This window comes from Emydura macquarii, unplaced genomic scaffold (genome assembly GCF_026122565.2).
Source record: "Emydura macquarii macquarii isolate MOO-44397 ecotype Brisbane River unplaced genomic scaffold, CSIRO-AGI_Emac_v2 contig_3219, whole genome shotgun sequence".
Classification (NCBI taxonomy): Eukaryota; Metazoa; Chordata; order Testudines; family Chelidae; genus Emydura; species Emydura macquarii.
Genome location: NW_027133356.1, coordinates 654,433 through 674,662, shown reverse-complemented (window position 1 = coordinate 674,662; position 20,230 = coordinate 654,433). Strand labels below are relative to the sequence as shown.

At 51.7% G+C, this 20,230-nt stretch overlaps 1 protein-coding gene across 2 annotated transcripts in view; it reads right to left on the bottom strand.

Annotated features, from left to right (window-relative positions):
• SND1 (staphylococcal nuclease and tudor domain containing 1) overlaps positions 1-18,240 on the bottom strand; it is a 412,723-nt gene extending 394,483 nt beyond the window's left edge. For both annotated transcript variants that reach the window (XM_067531417.1, XM_067531418.1), the window contains exon 1: positions 18,059-18,240. In XM_067531417.1, coding sequence (XP_067387518.1) covers positions 18,059-18,130 — 72 coding nt within the window. In that variant the 5' untranslated portion in view covers positions 18,131-18,240. The remainder of the gene's footprint in view (positions 1-18,058) is intronic.
• Between the last annotated feature and the right edge of the window lie 1,990 nt (positions 18,241-20,230).

The following is a 20,230-nucleotide window of genomic DNA, read 5'->3' as shown; positions in this document are numbered from 1 at the left end:
CCGGAGCATCTGAGCACCATCAAGTCATGCACTAAGCAACGTGACTCACATCTGCCACGTGTTTGTTCTAGGTGCCGGCGAAACCCAAACACTAAGGCTCTGCTGCAGGCCAACTGCCAGATGAGCGCACTCCCCAGTAGGATGGGTGTAGTAGGAGTGGGGAATTAACCAAACATTTAACAGGCATCTTAATCTCAGGCCAAAGGCAAGCGCCTCATCTCACCGAGCAGACGAGGGGCAAGGCAGCAGGTCAGTGGCAACCACACTGACTCTGAACAGCACCGTTTCACCAGGAGTCTCAGGAGAACATGCAAACGCAGCTCTTCAGATGGGTCTCTTGCTGAGCGGGGCCTGCTAGGAAGGACAGCTGACTGCATTACTCAGAGCCTGGAGTCCCGGGAGGCTGGGGTTGCGGGAAGCAGCATGCCTTAGCAGTAACCTCTCAACCAGTGAGTGGGTGAGCACATCCCAAAGAGCCCAGGCCCAGCTACCCTGTCTGAAGGACAACCAGGAAGCAAAGCTTGTGGGATACCAGAGGTCCCCAGATATCTAGTATGAAAAAGCACCCAGTCATCTTGCCCACCCTGCCTGTTCATCCCTCCACTGGATGAAAGATGTCGCACTCCCTGGGTGGACTGGATTTCCACGCAATGGCCAGGCTGGAAGGGCATTTCCAGACTTCAAAGGGAGCTGCAGCAAGTCCTGCTTGGACCCAAGGAGAAGGATGACCAAGGAACGACACACAAATTCTGACTCCTGCGATCTGCTGCTTAATGTCCAGGTTAATTCTCAATGCAGAAAAGCCCTAAGGGAGCAGGTGAGGAAGAGAACCAGCAGGCAGAAAAAGCAGGAGAAGCTGAGAGAAAAGCATTTCCAACTCTTTGCAATTACTGGCATCCTGCTCCTGACACAGACAGGATTGGTGCAGCATCCAGACTAGAGCACTGCCTGACAATCCAGTCCATGTAGCCATTAGCTTTGACTGAAAGCTCCCCTTGCTTCTACAGCAGAGAGTACAGACAAACAGCGGGGGGGATGGATGGGACAGAAGGACCTTTTCACCCCAGCAACTAACCCAGGAATAGGGCCTCAAGACACCTCCAGTCACCATACAGGTTTATGAGACTATGGCAGACGCAGAGTGTCTCCATGTGCAAGGGGCATCTGGCCGTGTCACCTCCCACAGACATCCCATCAGCACAGGCTCTGCAAGCCGCAGCTCGATGGGAAAGCACGAAAAGCGAACAGAACACGAGTGCAGAGGGGAATGCAAGCACCATGCAGGAAAAGCTTCAGTACAAGCAGGTCATTTTGATGATGCCAAGTTGTATGCCTCTAACTGAATCCAGGATCTTACAGGAAGTGTTAATATAGTTTGTCTGCCCAGAGACAGTCCCTTTCAGCTGGCTGGGCATCCGGGACAGCTTTAATCATTTCAGCTGCGTGGGACCCTCCAGCGCCAACACAAACATGACCTTCAGAGCTAAAATTGCTGGCCTCGGTTATCTCCCTCCTCAGCATAACTGTACGTCTGCCTGTGCTGAACTCCCAATGCTCAGCCAACGCCGGTACCACGAGTACAGCCCCCTGTACACTTGCAATCACCAGGGGTGAGACAGTCAGAGAGGGGGATTGGAATATCAGGCCACTGGGGACCCTTTGTGACACCCCGATCCTGGCTTGAAAAATTCATAAGCTTCTCTACCAAGTGGGATGCCTAAGCCATCAGTTTCTGCAGGAATTAAGCTTTCATTCTAAGAGAGACATTTCTTAGCCTGTAAGTTTGTGATCTGATGCAACACTGCCTTGTTCAGTCTGCATGCACCTCTGGTGCCTCTGTCCCAGCTCACTGTTTTGCAGAGCCTCTGGTCAGATTCACTGCTGCTCCCTAGAATCCTGTGGATCTCGGTATAACAAACATTAGCGCAACATCAGGGGAGAACTAAATCCAGAAGAGTCGCCTTCGGGTAAGTGCAAGGGGCTTGCGCTACAGTTGCTGCAGACTCCATGACTCTGAACTGCCTGGGTGGGGTGTAATTTCTCAGCCATCATGTGGCATTAACAAATGTCCTGCACTGGATAAAATTCATGGGAATCTCAAGCAGAGTAAGTTCTTAGGAGGTATCATATGTTCTCTAAACCACAAATCAGCTACTGGGACCAGTTATGAGTGGCGAATAGAGGGATTAAAGGAAACAGCCTGGTCTCACCCATCCTCCCGAGCACTCCACGATCTGCTGATGTACATAACAAGCAGTCTGGGAGCCAACTGCCCAGGAGATGTACCAAACATTAGGGAGGCAAGCTGCCAGCACCCTTGCAGGGGGAGAAGAGGCATGACATCCCCTCTCAAGAGGTGAGGGGGAGGACAGATCACAGCTGGGCCAGGAAGGAAGAGCAAGAATACAGCCACCCAGCCAGGTGAGGTGATGGAAAGTCACCCCTCTGGCTAGTAGAAGGAGAATTTTTCAAGGCAATAGTTCAGAGAAAATTCCTTTGCCGGGCAGGCAGCAGTAAACCAGATCCACAGGATGTAATCCTGTTCTCACAGCAGGCCGCAGAACGGAGAAGGACAGCTGCCATGTTGGGGGTGAGTTACAGCCCAAATATTCCAGTCACAGAACATCCAGTGCCCTGAACCAACATAAAAATTAGATGTTTTTAACCTTGTTTTCAGACTGCTCTGCCTTTCCCCAAGTGCCTGGAATACAAATGCAAAAAGCAACCTCCAGCCCAGCCTCCTGGCTAACAAGAGGCTACAGTCACTACGCAAGCCACCAGCTGTCGGGAAAGCAGCGATCTAACCTGACAGGTGAGCTCCCGCTCTCCCGGCAGGCTGGACTGGACACCGGCTTCACAGCCATGCTGCTTCGCGTTGATTGCTGCGAGTCGGTAAGAAGGAGGCTTGCTCAGTGGCAAGCAAAGCAGATAGAGACGGAGGGAGGGGAGATGCTCTCCAGAGGGGAACATGCTCTGCAATGCTAGGGGCAGAGGAGCACAGACAGGCAGCGTGAGCCATTCAATGCCATAGTGAGGGTCCGGGGTAGGACCCAGGACACCACGCAGTGAGTCTATTATGCAGGGCCTTTAGAGAATGCAGTTGCTTGTGTCGTTTAGCACGCTTCTTTGGGCTGCGTGAGACCTGGCAGAAAGAGGGAGGCTATACTGGGATGGCACTGGAAGGGGGATACCCCAGGCACAAACAGTGACAGACATCTCTTCCCCCTCCCTGCCCCGACTCCTGGGCATCACACACTGCAGCCAATCAGAGCGTTTATCCATCAAGTCCTGCGTCCCCACCATCAGGCATTAGCCCACATCTCACTTCAGAGGAAAGCAGCCTCCACCACCCCCAATTCTGCCCCTGGCCAAGACTCTGCTGACACCAGCAAGGTCACAAGGACATCATAGTTCATTGCCTGAAAGGGCTGCCAGAGGCAGCTTCAGTTTCCGCTCCCTGGAGTCCTCCAGGCACTTCTCATCCTTCTCCTGCACTACCACGGCTAGGTCTGCACCATACTGACCTGACTATCTATCAGGAGACTGAGGAAGGGTTCGTCTCACAGCACAGACAGGGCCATAGGTATTTAAAGCGTGCTGCAGAATTGGGCTAGTTCCTCGCTAAAGACCAAGGCCACAGCAGCTCAGGATTAATTGCAGAACATGGTTACACCCCATCTACATTGCAAGATGAGACCCTCTGCTGTGGCTGGGTCCCCCATACGGTGGTAGCTCCTACAGCATAGCCAGGACAGCAATTGTTTCCCACGTCCTGTCATCTGGACATTCTCCACTCAGTGGTGCTAGTGGGAGAATTAAAACCAAGGTCTTGAACCCTTGGCAGGGACTGTCTGATGGAGCTGTTCGTTGTTACACGTTTTCATATTAATAAGCCACTCAAAGCAGCAATGTGCCCCCGGATCCGCCAGTGAAAGGAGGAGAGGGGAAAGGAGAATGGCCTACAAGGCCAAGGGAAGACGACGACCCTCCCTCTCATATACATATCATTGTTAGGAGTGTTGCCAGCTCCATCAATTACAGGAACGAGAACAATCTGACCAGCAAACAAAAGGCTTTTCAGGGTTCTGGTCTAGTTAGTCTCAACCCAATTCTCCACAAGGCCATGACCTGCCATTTGTCACACTACTGTATCTGCAGGATAAATTAGCGCTGGAGAACTAGGTTTGGCCTCCTGACAGCCAAGTCAGGGATGAGCTGGGATTCAGGAGCTGCAATTTCCCATTTTCTAAAGGTTATTAGCTAGCCACAACGGTGATTGATGCTGTTAAGACACAATGCCCCGGGTCATGTTTCAATCTGGACAAGGACTTCCTGCTTCCCTAAAATTCCCACTGCATTTTAAATTGGATACACCAATTCCCTACCTCCTCACCTAAAGAGAGGTGAAGGGTTGCGGTGCTCTGTCAAACAGCTTGTGTGTTCCACCCCAGAGGTGGCTGCAATGATCGTTGTGTATCCATTTGCTAAGGGCTTTTGGGACCTAGGAGTGGAAAAAGGTCGCAATGTAGTTGATTTATGGGGAACTGAATCCATGTTCCACTCAAACTAAGGGTTCAGTTTAGCTTTTAGCATTATACACCACGTATCAGGGAAACAGTGGCATATTCCCCTGCATTGCAGAATGCTGCCTCCTGCGTTCAGGGGCAAATCATTGTGCCCAGGAGACAGACGGTACACAACATATCGCTGACCCCAACCATACCTGCCCAGAGATCATTTGTATTGCACATGGCATCATGCATCACTATATGCAATTTCTAATTAGCCATAGACCAGATCCTACAAGTGAAAAATTCCCAGTACAAGCTACTGGAAAATGAGTTTCACTTTAAGCCTGAAAGTAAATTATATGTACTGAGCAATCCTGCTACAAAGGCCTCGGTGCTCTACAATTAAGGACTCCTAGGTTTCATGGTTGTAATTACCCTTAATCTTTAATTTACAGGGCATAGGAAAACAAGTCAGATGCTGTTAACGGTTTTCTCCAATTACCAATAAACCCGAAGTGCTGTGGCAGGGTTCTCCAAGGAGGGCAGGAGGCAGCTGCTGCTAGCCAGTGAGGCCTGACCTCGGGTGGTTCTGGGAGATTTCAGGAAGAGGCCCAGACAGCACAGTGCCCCGACAGCTGTCACACCCGGTCACAGGAGGATCACTCCAGCAAACCCAGCGACACAGAGCCAGAGACAGGTGCCACCAGACTCCCCCGGCAGTGAGATTGGTCCCTTGCTATTGTCAGCTGCTGCTGTAAACTTAAAGCAACTTTTAGGCTCCTCTAACTTACACTAGAGACTGGCCCAGGATGAGGGCAGCACGGAGTGAGCTTTTGATCTAACCCTACGCAGCCAAGGACATCACCAAGAGATTTCACAGAACTGGTGCAAGTTGAACCTGACGGCTCAGACGAAGCAATCTCTGCCAGGGCAGCAGTTCAGCTCTTTTCATCAGCGCTGGAGGTAGCAAGTTTGTCTTTTCACAGCATACAATAAAATCCACGACTGTCTCACACCCACCAGACACATCCTTACACTCGGCACTCAGGCTTCTGACCTTATAACCCAGGCACGAGGTGCACCTCCCACCCTGGCAAAGAGCTAACATGTTGAGCAGGCTCAGAAAGCCAAGAGCACGATGGGGGAGAGAGCTATGAAAGCAAGATACGGGTGCAAAGGGGTATATGGAGAAGGGGGGAGAAGCTAGCAAAGAGGCAGAGGAAACCCAGATTGTAAAACAAACCAGCCGAACAGCCATTTACAGCCAAACTGACATCAGTGGAAGGCAGAATGGTTGCCAATAGCCAGGCATTTCATGTTTGCACAGCAACGGTAGCTATCCTAATCCACAATCTGGCTCAAAAGAAGGGCCCCATCTGAGGTGCAAATTAAGTACCATCATTCCTATAGTTTTGCTATATTTTTCTACACACCGAGCTTTAAAGACACAAATTAGTTCCTGCCCCAAGTTGCTGATTTCACATTTAGCAAGTTCAGCACCAGAAGGTTGGCCAGGATTTGCATTTAATCGTTTTCAGGCTCCCCAATGAGATGGCCTCTCCCAGGGGAACATACCACTTAACCTGCTGCTAGAAATTAGCTGTCAGTTTGCCCTGCTAGCTCATGTCTGCACACATAGCAAAAGTGAAACCTGACTACGTGGCTAGAAGTTGCTTGCTAAGGATCTCCCCAGCAAGGAGAATCATCACACATACCACATGCTCTGACCTGTTCGAATTGACTGTCTGCTTGGCAAGAATGCAAGCCATGCACCATGCTGGCCATACGGTTTCTCTTTCAGCCCCTGATTGAAAGGGCTGCCAGAACTCAGCCGTTTTCCAGTGGATTGCAAAACTCACACAGACAGTACTGGAATCACTGAGCAGAACAGGGGCAATCAAAGACCTGAGAAGCCCACTCGGAAGATATGCCTGCCCTTCTCTTAGTGGAATCCATCCCAGGACCCAAGAATCCTCAGTTCAAAACATGTATTCCAAGAGAGAACTGACTTGTATTTAGCAAGTCACCTCGACATTGCAAGCATGCAAGAGATTTTACGAGGACCAGAGATGAATCAGCAGGCTGCTTCCAGCTGTATCACCTGTCACTTATACAAAAGAGGCAACAGGAAAAAGAAACCAAGCACCAACCCTATCTGATCAGTGATGAGTAGTTAGATTTGAGCTATAAAACACAAGCATCAAGCAACACCATGCAAGATACAGAGTACACAAGAGACTCCAACATCAGATAGCACTTCAGCACAACAGCCAGCAAATCCATGAGGCTTAATTACTCCGGTGAGGTACAGCTCCTGCACAGTAGTGCAGGATTCCTCACCATCTTGCTGGGGCCCAGACTAAACACAGGTGCCTTCCAGCCCACTACCACAAAAACAGCATCTGGACACAGTGAAGATCCAACCAGGACATCCACCTCCCACATCCCAGAAATCTGTGTCTACCTGTGCTGACCTCAAACAGCCACTGTCAGGGAAGGAGACACTGGACTAACCCATTGGGGACACTCCCAGGTGAGAAGTGTTGGATGGCAGCTCTTCAGCACGAGCTAAGACAATTCCCTCACAGCAACCCCAATCCACAGGCCCCGCCCTGCGGGGGAAGACCTGCCCTGGACACCAGCTAGGCAGCTCCTTAGAGTCGCAGGAAATGATTGCAAGAGAGACTCATCAAGACTCAAGGAGCTGTGGCAGAGGGGAGAAAGCCCAAAGCGGGACATGCAGGCTCAGACGAAGATGGAATGTGACTGAACTCCAAAGAGCGCCTTCCAGATGTTCAGGGAACAGGAGTTTTCAAGCAGCAAGACAAGGTAGCAAAGCAGCAGCACAGGAGAAAGGTCAGAAAACTGCCCTGCAGTTCAGAAGCAGCAGCAGCCAATTTGATGAAGTGACTGATAAGAGCAATGCAGCAAGCTAGCCTGGGCACGCCCTCACCTTCCTCATCCGCTTTGACTAGCACTGTTAGTCCAGGTGAAGGAGCAGTTCAGGCCCAGCTATTGAAAAGGCTATGATCAGAACCACCAAAGGGGGCAAGCAACGAACAGCTCAGGCAGAGGAGGGCATGGAACAGATAGCCCAGGCAGCATCCCTGGAAGCAGTGGATGTAAGTAGGGATTTGGAGGCCAGAGGAGGCTCAAGCAAAGGCGGCGATTGTCCCAAGGATAGAGGCCTGCAAAGTCAGGACTCTGAGCCAGGCTACAGTACAGTCAGTATTTGGAAGTGTATAAAAAGCTACATTCTCATCACCCCGAAACATCAAACTCCGGGACTGGCTGTTCACGATTCCCTCGGACAGCGGTAGGACAGCAACCCTGTCTATAACCCCACAACTCCTTGAAGTCTGTGCTCCCCCAGTCGCTCCAACTAACTCAGGTGTCGTGGGAATACCTACATCCTCAGGATCTCACACCTGTGGTGGAAGGAGACATCCTGAGCGGTGTCTGCTCCAACCCATGCCTGAGAATGTCCCTTCGCCTATTTGCTCATTCCAATGACCTTCGAGGTTCTCATCACAGCAACAGTGCTGCTGCCTTCTCTGACTGGGTTCAATAGCTAACTTCTACCTTCTCGGTTACCTGTAGCGTTCCGCTCCAAAGATGAGAACAAGCGCTCACACAGAACTTTGTTTGCTAAGTGCTGTACCTATATCTGCTAATTCCGTCCCATCCACAGCTTCTCAGGGGCCTGTCATCCCAAGACTCCTGTTCCCTCCTTCCACACCCCACTGAATTACACCAGCGTGTCCCCCTCCCAAGCCCAGCCATTCCAATATGTTCTATCTAGGTACTTACATGGCCCTCACCACCATGAGGTATGAGCCAGCAGTATGCGGACGGGTTGCTACGAACCCTGCTCTCTCAGCCCTGTGATTTCTGTATACAGACGGGAGACTCCCAAGGGAAGTCATATAATCAGTTTCACTCACTTTTCATCGACTTATTTCACCTGTTTCTCCCTTCTGCCCTGCCAACTTCAGGTCTTCCATGCGCCGCCCTCCATTCCTTTACCCTTCTCCAAGGAACCAGTTATATCTGCACCCACCCAGGTAATACCAGATTGCCACTGCACCTCTTCCAACAAACATCCGCAGAACCAGCTTTCTGCCTAGTAACTGTGGCAGGATGGCCTGTGCCCGTCTCCCCTCATTCCAGCACATCAGGGAGGAATTTCCCACACTAGCGCCTGGGGTCTCAACTGGCAACAGTCATTTTAGTTTTCCACAAGGAAATTAAATTTAAAGCAGTTACTGCTTTAGCACTGGTACAACTGGTCTAACAGGGTGAAAAAATCTCAGTATGGTGCCCCAGAACTTGGAGTGCAGTGACAACTGCAGCAGCCATCGCCCATTCTACTCAGTGCCTAGGATGGGACGGACAAACTGCAACCCACTGCAGCCACCAAGCAAAAGCACATGCCCACAGAGACTGCAGGCATGGAAAGGGAATGATCCATCTTGATCTCAGCAGGATCAAAATGAGAGCATGACAGGATGGGACACGCAGGTCTGACTCAGGCTGCGTACCAATCATCTCCCTCCTAGAACTCTTCCGATTAAGCCCGACCATTTCCATCAAGTGACCTTCAATATTCCCTATGGATAAAGGCAGCAATGCTGATTCAAAACCTTAGTGCAGCTGGTGGCCGTATCCCATGACCAACAGCAAGCTACTCCCACCAACCACCAACGCCCACATGTTCAAAGGAGCTGCCATTTGGCTTCTGTCTGTAGCATGGACTGTATTGAACATGTACGTAATTATATACACAGACCCTTAGAACCCAGCCAACTGGGAAAGTCACTGCAGTGCACAGGGCAAAAAGACCTTGTCTGAGACATTTAAGCTTCTCTTCCCCTTTGTGCAGGGACTCAGGCCCATTTCTCAGCTCCCCACTTCAGAGTACAGTAGGAGGATGCATCTGAAAGGTGCAAAAACAAAATGAAGAGGGGTTCCAGAAGGTATGTAAAGAGAAAACTCCCAGTCAATGAGTTGAAACTGTGACCTCTAATGAGGAAATAATGCCCCAAGTCACCTTCCTGAGGCTCATTCCCACTAAGACTGTGCCAGCCCGTACGCAGTTACTGTGTAGGCGTGCTCACAACATGCTAAGTATCTTCCTAACACAAAGAGGACACACTTTCTCATTGTCGTGTCTTCAAGGCAGGAAGGCAAAAACCAGGAAGCGTGGGGGAAGAGTATAGTACATACCAGCAGAGCAACAGACTGGGAGCTCAGCTGTCCAGGGTGGGGAGGTGGTCTGGATAAGCTATTCCTAATTGCCCTCCTACTTAGCAATTACTCACTGGCTAATTGCTAGCAGACTTCACAAGAACAGCCACACTGGGTCATATCAAAGGTCCATTGAGCCCAGGATCCAGTCTGCCAACAGTGGCCAATGCCAGGTGTCTCAGGGGGAATGAACAGAACAGGCAATTTATCAAGTGGTCCATCCACTTTCATCCAGCCCCAGCTTCAGGGCAGCCAGGAGGGTGTTCCACGCCCAGGGGATGGCATAGAAGGCAACAGACACAGCTAAGGAAGAGGGGAACAGATGAGTCACCAAGGCTGGCACTGTTGTGGAGGGATAAGGATGATAAGCATGGTCAGATGAGAGGCATAAACATAAAGGGCCTTGAAGGCAAGAACAAGTAACTCGAGGCAGCCGGGGGAAGGGGGAGGGGAGGCAACAGAGGGATTCACTGCTGAGGAGCCAAGGGGGTAATCGGGTTAGTCAGGTGACTTTGCATGAACTAAAAGGGAGTCTGATGGGATGTCAAGGGGGCCAGAGGAGGAGGCTGCAGTGATCAAGGGCTGGATGAGATGTGGGGCTCAAAGGGAAGAGGCACTGGCCAGGAAGGGGACTGGTGAACTGATCTAGTGCTGAAGGCTGAATGAGGAGTCCTGAGGCCATATGGGACATCAAAAAGGGAGTTATCGAAGAGGAAGGTGGGATACTGTGAAGAGAGGAAGGGAGGGGTCAAGTCAGGGAAACTGACTGGATGGGTGCAGTAGGCGACTGCTACATGGAGAGAAAAAAGGAGAGTATGGCTGCTGTTCCAGTAAAGCAGGAAGGGTTAGAAACAGCCGCAGGAGAGATTCCCATCCACCATCATCCCTGTAGTCTCAAGGAGGGAGGTGACAAACACGAGGAACTGTCCTAGACTGATGTGTCAGTAGAGATGGTTTTGGAACAAATTGTTAAATTAAACAGTAATAAGACACTAGGACCCGTTGGATTCACCCAGGAGTTCTGAAAGAACTCAAAAGTGAAATTGCAGAACTACTAACTGCGGTGTGTAACCTATCATTTAAATCAGCTTCTATACCAGATACTGGAGGATAGCTAATGTGATGCCAATTTTTAAAAGAGGCTCCAGTGGTAATTAAAGGCAATTACAAGCCAGTAAGCCTAACTTCAGTACCAGGCAAATTGTTTGAAACTACAGTAACGAACAGAATTATCAGACACAGATGAACATTTGTTGGGGAAGAGTCTACACATCTTTTGTAAAGGAAAATCATGCCTCATCAATCTAATAGAATTCTTTGGGGAAGTCAACAAATATGTGGACAAGAGTGATCCAGTGGATATACTGTACTTGGACTTTCAAAAAGTCCTTGACAGGGTCCCTCACCAAAGGCTCTCGAGCAAAGTAAGCTGTCATGGGATGAGAGAAATTCCTCTTGGGGATCAATTTTAAAAGACAGGACACAAAGTGTAAGATTAATAGTCAGATTTCAGAATGGTGAGAGGTAAATAGTGGTGCCCCCAGGGATCTGTACTAGGACCAGTGCTGCTCAACATATTCATAAACGTTTTGGAAAAATAGGTAAACAGTAAGGTGGCAAACTTTGCAGATGATACAAAATTCCTCAAGATAGTTAAGTACAAAGCAGACTGTAAAGAGTTACAAAGGGATCTCTCAGAATTGGGCATATCTAGGCAACAAACTAGCAGATGAAATTCAATGTTGATAAATGCAAAATAATGCATATTGGAAAATATAATCCCAGTTATACATACAAAATAATGGGGTCTAAATTAGCTTGGAGTCATCGTGGATAGTTCAGTGAAAACATCCACTCAGTGTGCAGCAGCAGTCCAAAAAGCTAACAGTGTTAGGAACCCTTGAGAAAGCGATAGATAATAAGACAGTAAACATCATGCCACTTTATAAATCCAAGGTATGCTCACATCTTGAATACTGCGTGTAGTTCTGGTTACCCCCCGTCTCAAAAAAGATGCATTATAAATGGAAAAGTTACAGAGAAGGACAATAAAAAGGATTAAGAATATGGAACAGCTTCCATATGAGCAGAGATTAAAGATTTTGGACTGTTCAGCTTGGGAAAGAGATGACTGAAAGAGGAATATAACAGAGGTCTACAAAATCATGAATGGTGTGAGGAAAGTGAACAATAAAGAAGTGTTATTTACCCTTCACAACATGAAACCATGGGTAACAAACGGGCAGATTTAAAACAAACCAAAGGAAGTACACTTCACACAGGACACAGTCAACCTGTGGAACCTGTTGCCAGGGGATGTTATGAAGGCCAGAAGTGTAACTGGTTCAAAAAGAACTAGATAAATTCATAAAGCAAAGGTCCATCAACGGCTGTTAGCAACGCTGGTTAGGGATGCAACCCCATGTTCGAAGCATTTGACTGCCAGATGCTGGGATTGAACAACAGGGGATGGATCACTCGATTGCCCTGTTCTGTTCATTCTCTTTGAAGCGTCTGGCACTGGCCACCATCAGAAGACGGGATACTGGGCTAGGTGGACCATTGGTCTGACCAGTGTGGTTGTACTTAAGGAAATGGTGCCCTACACACCCTGCTCCCACCTGATGAGCAAGGCAACAGATGGGTGAATGAAATACATAGCATCACCCCATGTCCCATCCCATTCCCATCAAATCACCTCAGGCTGGACACACTTCATTCCCCATCTGCCCCCCTCCCTCCCATCTCCCACAAGGCCTGGCTCTCACCCTTCCCAGCAGGTCACCCCATAGGAGGGGTCCTCTCCCAGCCCTTCCGCAGTTGCCATCAGGCACTCTTACACCCAGGCTGCATTTGCCAGCTGCAAATTCCTTCAATGCAAGGAAGTTTGACCCTGCAGAAGATGCACATTCTAGCCTGAAGAGTGAGTGATTTATTGATTAAATGAGAAAGGAAGCAAAGCTTAGCTGGCTCTGCTTCAAACCAGCGTCATTCTTGGGCAGCGTCGAACGACTTCACTTTACTATTTCCAATGCAATTCCAGGAGCACAGGAGAGATCAGTTACACCATTTTATGAACTATCACTACATTCCACGCTGTGAAAGTCACTCAGGTGGCTTGAAGCCCTGAGCCTCAACTCCTCGAGCACACAGCTATACCCTCACATCAGGGAATGCGGGATACTTGGTAAAGAGAAGAGAAGAGCGTCTGTAAAAGTTTTGATAAAAATATGTGCATAAGCTGACAAAAGCGTTCCCTGGATTTCTTTCCATTCCTTGAAGTCCCCAGCTCACATCCCAGTTCAAACATGAATTCCCCAAAGCAAAGGTTCTGAACAATAGGAATCAGCCCGATAGAAAAGTCTATGGCTACAAGAGATGCTGGTGAAATCTCTCTTGGATACTTATCTGCCCCCCTATCGCTGTAGTATCTGAGCACTGCAATCTTTAATGCAGTTATCCTCCACCCTCCTGTGAAGTAGGGCAGTACTATTATCCCCGTTGGACACACCAGGAACAGAAAGAGTAAGTGACTTCCCAAGGGCAAACGGGACGTCTGTGGCAAAGCAGATATTGAACCCAGATTTCACACAGCCCAGACTAGCTGTATAACCACTTATCCCTATCCATCTAAATACAGATACCTACTGGAGTTTTTACTCCCCTGAAGACTGTTTAGTAAGCATTAGAAAATGCATTACATAATTGCAATCTGAAGAAAACTTCCAACTCAGCTGAGAAACGGCAGGTTAAACTAAATTTAACTGAAATTAAGCCAAATTCCTATAAAACTCCACCTGTAGCTTGCGCTCATACCCTACTGTTCTGCACCACTGTCTCTTGAAAAAAGCATATGCCAGTCTCACTTACTCTCCAAAGGAAGTGGCAGAAGAAACAAGGTTTGTACTTCTAGCAACTACATTTACTTGTTCACAAAGCTGAGACGTTTCAAATTTACTCTTCAATAATGCACTGAATTTCTCACAAATGTTTAGCAAACACCAGTTATGACCCCAAAAATCAGAGTCATGCCCAGATATAAAGAGAGAGTTGAAAGAACTCTTTGTATAGAATTTGCTGCACTGGTTCAGAAGCCCCGGCCAAAGTTTTCACACCTGGATGCCCAAAATTAGGGAACTTAAACCTGCACCAAGGCATGTAAATAAAACGACCACACAGAGTGCCTAGAGTTCCCATTGACTTCAATGAGACATGTAGGTGCTGAGTATTTCTGAAAAAAATCAAGGTAATTTTAATTAACGGCCAAGCAATGGATTTATGAAGCCTAACTTTAGACATGAACCAGCCTGAAGCAGCAACCTAAGTCTGCTACTCCACACAACAAAAACCCCAGTGCACCCAGCCATACATTACTGCACATGGCAAAGTTCCTTCCTGACCCCTCCACTTATCAGTTTGCACCCTGAAGCAGGCATCTTGATTTCCCCTTCAATCACAGCTTGCAGAACTACAATTGTTAGGTCATAAAATTATCCAGTCCCTGCGCTCATCTCGATAAGCTCCTGGGGCAATGGATGCCACAAGGATGACTACGCTGCATAAAGTAGCATTTACTTCTCTTGGGTCTAAATTCAATGCCCTTCAATTTCCATCCAGTGACATCCGGCGAACAGCACTGCTGGCAGAAGCAGCCGGCCCCAGAGTGAAATGTAGAGAGTTTTCGTCTCATGTGCCCTGAAAGTGAAACTGCTGCTGAGGTTCCTCTAGCCAACTCAAGCACCTCATCTTGGGTGATGGGAAACAGAAGAGAACAGGAGGAGAACAAAACATCCCGAGGAAGAAAAGCTGGAAAGAAGGAAAGCACATGCTTTAAGTTTGTCGTGGAGACTGGATGAGAGGTTCCTCTGCCTACTAATCTAGCAAGGATAGCAAGTAGCAGCAGCCGCCCCCCACCCTGCCTTCAAATTTCTGAACCCCTAATCTGTATTGCTAGAGAACTGTTCTGAATACATACCAGGCGCTCGCCCCTAATCCACATCTGGTTTAGGAATGGTGCACCTTTTACTGTTTGCACAGCACTCCCTCCTCACTGACCTCTTACCATTAAGCACCTATCGGTTTGCCAACCATACTTCATCTACTCGGTATATTACAGTAGGACTAGACCAGTGAAAGCCCCACGAGTTAACACTAGGTAAAACATGCCCAGCCATAAACACATATAACCCCTATAAACACATAAACACTACATTACATACATCATAATAAATTACTCTTACCTGAGTAAGAAGCTAAACCTTCCCTGATACAGCCGCCACCGCACACCCTGGTGGGTTGGCCGGGGCTGCTCCAGACACCCACCAGTGCAGGGCTGCCCCTCTCCAGCCAGGTGCCCGGCAGGTGTGGGCTGCTCCTCCACTCCAGCTGGAGTGGAACTCACAGGGGGCTAAATGACCTCAATATTACTGAAGCCTCATGGATCCCCTGTAATCTTCGGTCCCCCCTCCACCACCTCCAAAGGGGCTCCACACCTCCGGATGGAAACCGTTGGACTAGAGGCCTCAATGCACTGGGGACTGTATATAGCCTTTTAAATTAGGGTTGTGTTTGTTTTATACACTCAAATTGCCCAGCCGATTTTTGTGGAAATTTATGCAACTGTCCACCTTCGGTGAGAGACTACGCCTGAAAAATCTCAGCCCAAAAGAGCACAGAAGGTCTAACCTCAGGCCTAGGGGCAGCCCTACATCTGCATCACGAGAGACTCTCACTCTGGCAGAGGAACCAGGAAGTCTGATGCTCACATTCCTTGGGATCTCTAGCAGCAGCCTAGCAACTCAACGCTGATCAAAACTCTAGTTACATATTTAACCTACTACATACGTTCTCTTTGGGGAGCCCCTGAAAGAGCGAGACCAAGAGCAAACCTTTCCCGGTTCAGTCCAGAGCTGTCAAAATGCCCTTTTGAACAATTGGTGGGTTAAGCCCTCTGGTGGTAAAAAGCCCACATGAGCTGTGGGGATCACAAGTGAGGGTCACTTCTCGGAGTAAAGCTGAGGGAGCAACAACTTCTGAACCACTCTGCAAGCAGAGACCCAACCCCCACCTCCCAAGCACCCCCACTGCACTGCTGCCTTGGCCAGAAGACTGTTCCCTTCAGAGCACAGCGTGGCAACGACAACGGGTCAGGGCCAGCGCCCAGATCCCACTAAGGCTCTGTCTGTATGCTAGTTGGAATTGCACTAGCAACACTTCGGTCACCTGCATAGATCCAGCACAACTTCCCAGGCAGGTGTGAACAGGCTTCTCTTTTCTTACCACATTTAAAGTTGCAATGAGAACAAACTAAGGGAAACTGAGGCACGACCACCAAGCAAACTCTGCCTCCACAGGTCAGGGAGCCATGGGCAAACCTGCTAGCAGCAGTCCGACTTTGCTAGCACCACGACTGTAAACCGGGCCTGTATGGAAACAACCCACTGGCCCCAGATCCCCCAGCCCAACCAGAAAAAACAAGTTTCAGCTTTCCACCTACCCCCTCATCCTCCTTCCCGTCCGTCCCAGCAAATAACTAAACTGTGTCTCTTGCTATCTCTCCTCTCCCACAGACCAGCTTCCCAGCTGAAATAGCTAGCCTCCCCAGGGGCTCCCTGCAGTCCAGACATCAGCAGAGGATTACACTTGCAGCAGCTTTCAGAGAAATCAACACTGGATGGTCCAATACAGATGATGTGGAGTGCAATACACCAGCCCCAAACTAGGGTCTCTCCCACCCCCCCACAAGCACACAGATCAACTCTGAAACAGAAAACACACTGTACTCTCATCTCCCTAAGCCCCAACAGTGCAGACAACCCGCCTCCAGCCTGCACATCTCTCCCCAGCACCATCCTGCACGTTGTTCGTGGCTCACCCCAAGCAGTCTCCCTGTCCAGACTCACACAGGAATGATCAAGAGTTTTATACAACTACTGAAAACTTTGCTGCCCTGGAACCACTTGTGCAAAAACAATGGCAATCCTGCCCTGAAAATAAGGGCCTGCCAGTCCATCGGGGTGAAGTACATACCCATCGGTCTCCTGGTTCAGGCCTCTCCCCACAGGTAGAGGGCATGTGCTCATCCTGGGGGTGGGCATGCCCATCCACATGACCAGAGCAATCCTTTACCCTAAGCAGCTTCCAGGTTTCCAGCCCGTGGGAGAGCAGAGAGCATACCCCAGCACCCAGCCCCCACAAGACACGTCCACCCCCTCGCACCATATGAAGGCTTCTTTAGGGGCCTCCGGGCCTGCAGGAAAGCCACAGCAGCAGGCAAGTTTCAGGCCCAGCTGGACACAGGGCAGGATGTTGCCAGCCATCTGCCTAGCACCCCTTTCTTTTGCCACCTCTGCCTGTCATGAGCTGCGGGGGACCATCAGTGGGTGCCCCGTACCAGGCATGACAGGAACCTTGCCTGCCCCAGAGAGCACATGGCTCACAGCACAGTTCCTTCCCCTCTGCCAAGCACGGGCCAGTCACGAGATGACAGGGACGTAAGTGAATTAAGTAGCCATGGCAGCCACACTGCCAGGGACCAGGTACTCTCTGCAGCCTTCCTGGCCTGCACCCTACCTGTGATGAGTTGTGGGGCCTCAGCTGTCGCTCAGGAACAGAGAGAGAGGACGAGACAAGAGGCTAGATCTCAAAGAGGGCAGAGCAGAGCAACCACAGGGAGTGAGGGGCACAGGCCAAGGGGTCCCTGCCGGGCACAGACACACGGGGTGCAGGCAGAGGGCACGGGGGAGGCAGGGACAGCACCGGGTGGTGCAGCTCGGGGAGGGGGCGGGAGCTGCAGACAAGGGGGTACAACGGAGGGACCGGGGAGCATAGCAGGGGGCAAAGTGCAGGGGACCGGAGAGGTCGTGGAGGAGCAGCAGGGTGGGTGGGCGGCACTGGGACAGGGATCGGGGCAGGGTCAGCACATGACCCGGGGGATCAGTACCGGGGGGAGGGGCGGAACCGCGGTACCAGTGCCATGGGCACCCCCACAGGAGGCCGGGACCAGGGCAGGAACCCAGGGTGTCGGGGCTGGTCCCGGGGGTGAGCGGGTCCCGGTACCGGGGAAGCCTCCCCACAAGTCAGGCAAACTCAGCACAGGGGACTGAGGGGCCGGTCCGGTTTGGGGCTCCCGGTACCGGGGGGGGCAGGTCTCGGGGAGGTGGGTCCGGGTCGGAGCAGGGGCTGGTCCCGGTACCGGGGGGGGGCAGGTCTCAGGAGGGTGGGTCCGGTCCGGTCCGGTCCGGGGGCTGGTCCCGGTACCGGGCGGAACAAGTCCGGGGGGTTCCGGTCCCGGCTCTCACCATCTTGACGATGCCGCGCTGCAGCGCGAGGGGCGCGGCGGGGCCGCTCTGGCCGGGGGCGGCGGAGGCCATACCGGGCCGGGCCGGACCGAACCGAGCCGGGCGGGTCGGGTCGGGTCGGGTCGGAGACGCGCTGAGAGGAGGGGAGCGCGGAGCGGACGCAGCCGACTCAGCCGGCGCTAACGTGGGGGGGGAGGGGGCAGCTCGGCGCCGCCGCTATTTATCCCGCCCGCCACCCCGCGCAGGCGCGCTGAGCCCGGGACTCCCTCGGCCGACCAACCAACGGGCCGGCCTCTTGGCCCCGCCCCGTCCCGCCGAGCCAATCAGCGCGCGGGGCCGCCACGGGAGCCCGAGAGACCCGATTCGCGATGACGTCGGCGGGCCGGAGGGCGGGGCTTCCGGGGCACGCGGGGCAGGGACACGTCGGCAAAGGCAGCGCTGGCCCCACGTGTGCCCCAGCCCAGCCCCCCCCCCCAGCCCCAGCCCCCAACCCCCGCCGGGCCGGGGCAGCGACTAGGAGCGCCGGCCCCTCCGATTGCCCCCTCCCTCCCACAGCTCAGCCCCCGGCGTGGGGGGGGGGGCCCTGGCGTGACCCCCGCAGACCCCCCCACGACTTAGCCCCCAGGATCTGGGGACCCCCCCAGTCATCCCTGGCTCAGCTCCCCAGGATCTGGGGACCACCCCCCAGTCATCTCTGGCTCCGCCCCCAGGATCTGGGGACCCCAGGATGACCCCCCCCTTCAGCACCTGCCTCCCAGCCCACCCCCACTCAGCACCCAGGACAGGGGACCCCCGGCATGACCCCCCCCTCCACAGGACCTAGCCCCTCCCTGCAGGGAAAGGACCTGGCCAACCCCTCCCCCACCACAATCCATCACCTGTGACGGGAGGTGCCACGGTAAACCCCCTTCACCACATTTCGCTCCTTAGCATAGGGGGAAGGCCCTGTCTGCCAGATCTTCCCCCACGCCTCCCCAGCCCGTGACTCCGCACCCAGGACAATTACGGACCCCCGCGTAACACCTCCAGCGTCTAGCCCCCAGGAGGGGAAAGGACCTGCCCAAATCCGCTGCCGCCCAACCCCCACCCCCACAGTTCAGTGCCTGGGGACCGCGGGGGACCCCAGCATAACTGCCCCACACCTCTAAGTCCCCATCCCCCACAAAGGGAAAGCATTTTTCTTGCTCCCCCATCTCCAACCTGACCCCACTCAGCACTTGGCAAGAAGGGGGGACCCCAGAGTAACCCCCCCATCATCCCCTGCTTCACCCTACTCACCGCCTAAGGATGGGGAAAGACCTGCCCCCTCTGCCCTCACAGTCAACCCACATCACAGCTCAGCACATGTGGAAATGGGGGATTCCTTGCAGCCCCAGGAAAGGAAAAGGACTAGCACTCCCCACCTCCGACTTGCCACAACTGAGACCCACGATCTCCCCCGCCCCAGAAGGCCCCCAGTCCCATCCCAGATCAATTTCCCTTCCCCACCTTCTGGACCCCACTCTCAAGGAGGGCAAAGGACCCCACCTGACGCCCAGCAGTGAGTATGGAGATGGGAGAAACTAGAGCTCCCCCCACCCTGTCCCCCACCACACACCACTGGGCAGCTGTCTCACCCAGCTGAAATCCATCTCCCTTACCCGTCTAACACTCCCCATACGAGACGCTGTTGCTCATCTTAGGTGAGGACGGCGGAAGGAGAGGACCTTAGACAGCAACCAAATGCCCTGGCCCCTAACCGGTTTCAGTACCATTCTGCTCCCACCTGCTCTCTTCAGAGGGAATGAACAGAACAGGGCAATTCAGCATATTCATAAATGACCTGGAAAAGCCAGTGAACGGTGAGGTGGCAAAATTTGCAGATGATACAAAATTATCCAAGATAGTTAAGGCCAAAGCTGACTGCCAAGGGTTTACAGAAAGAGCTTGCAAACTGGGTGACAGGGCAACAAAATGGCAGATGAAATACAATGTTGGTAAACGCAGGGAAATGATTAAGGGTATGAAACAGTTTCCATATGTGGAGAGATTGAAAACACTGCCGATGTTACACTTAGAAAAGAGAGAGCTAAGAAGGGATATGATAGAGGTCTACAAAATTATGAGTGATGTGGAGACAGTGACCAGGGAATTGTTATTTACCCCTTCACATAACACACGACCCAGGGGGCA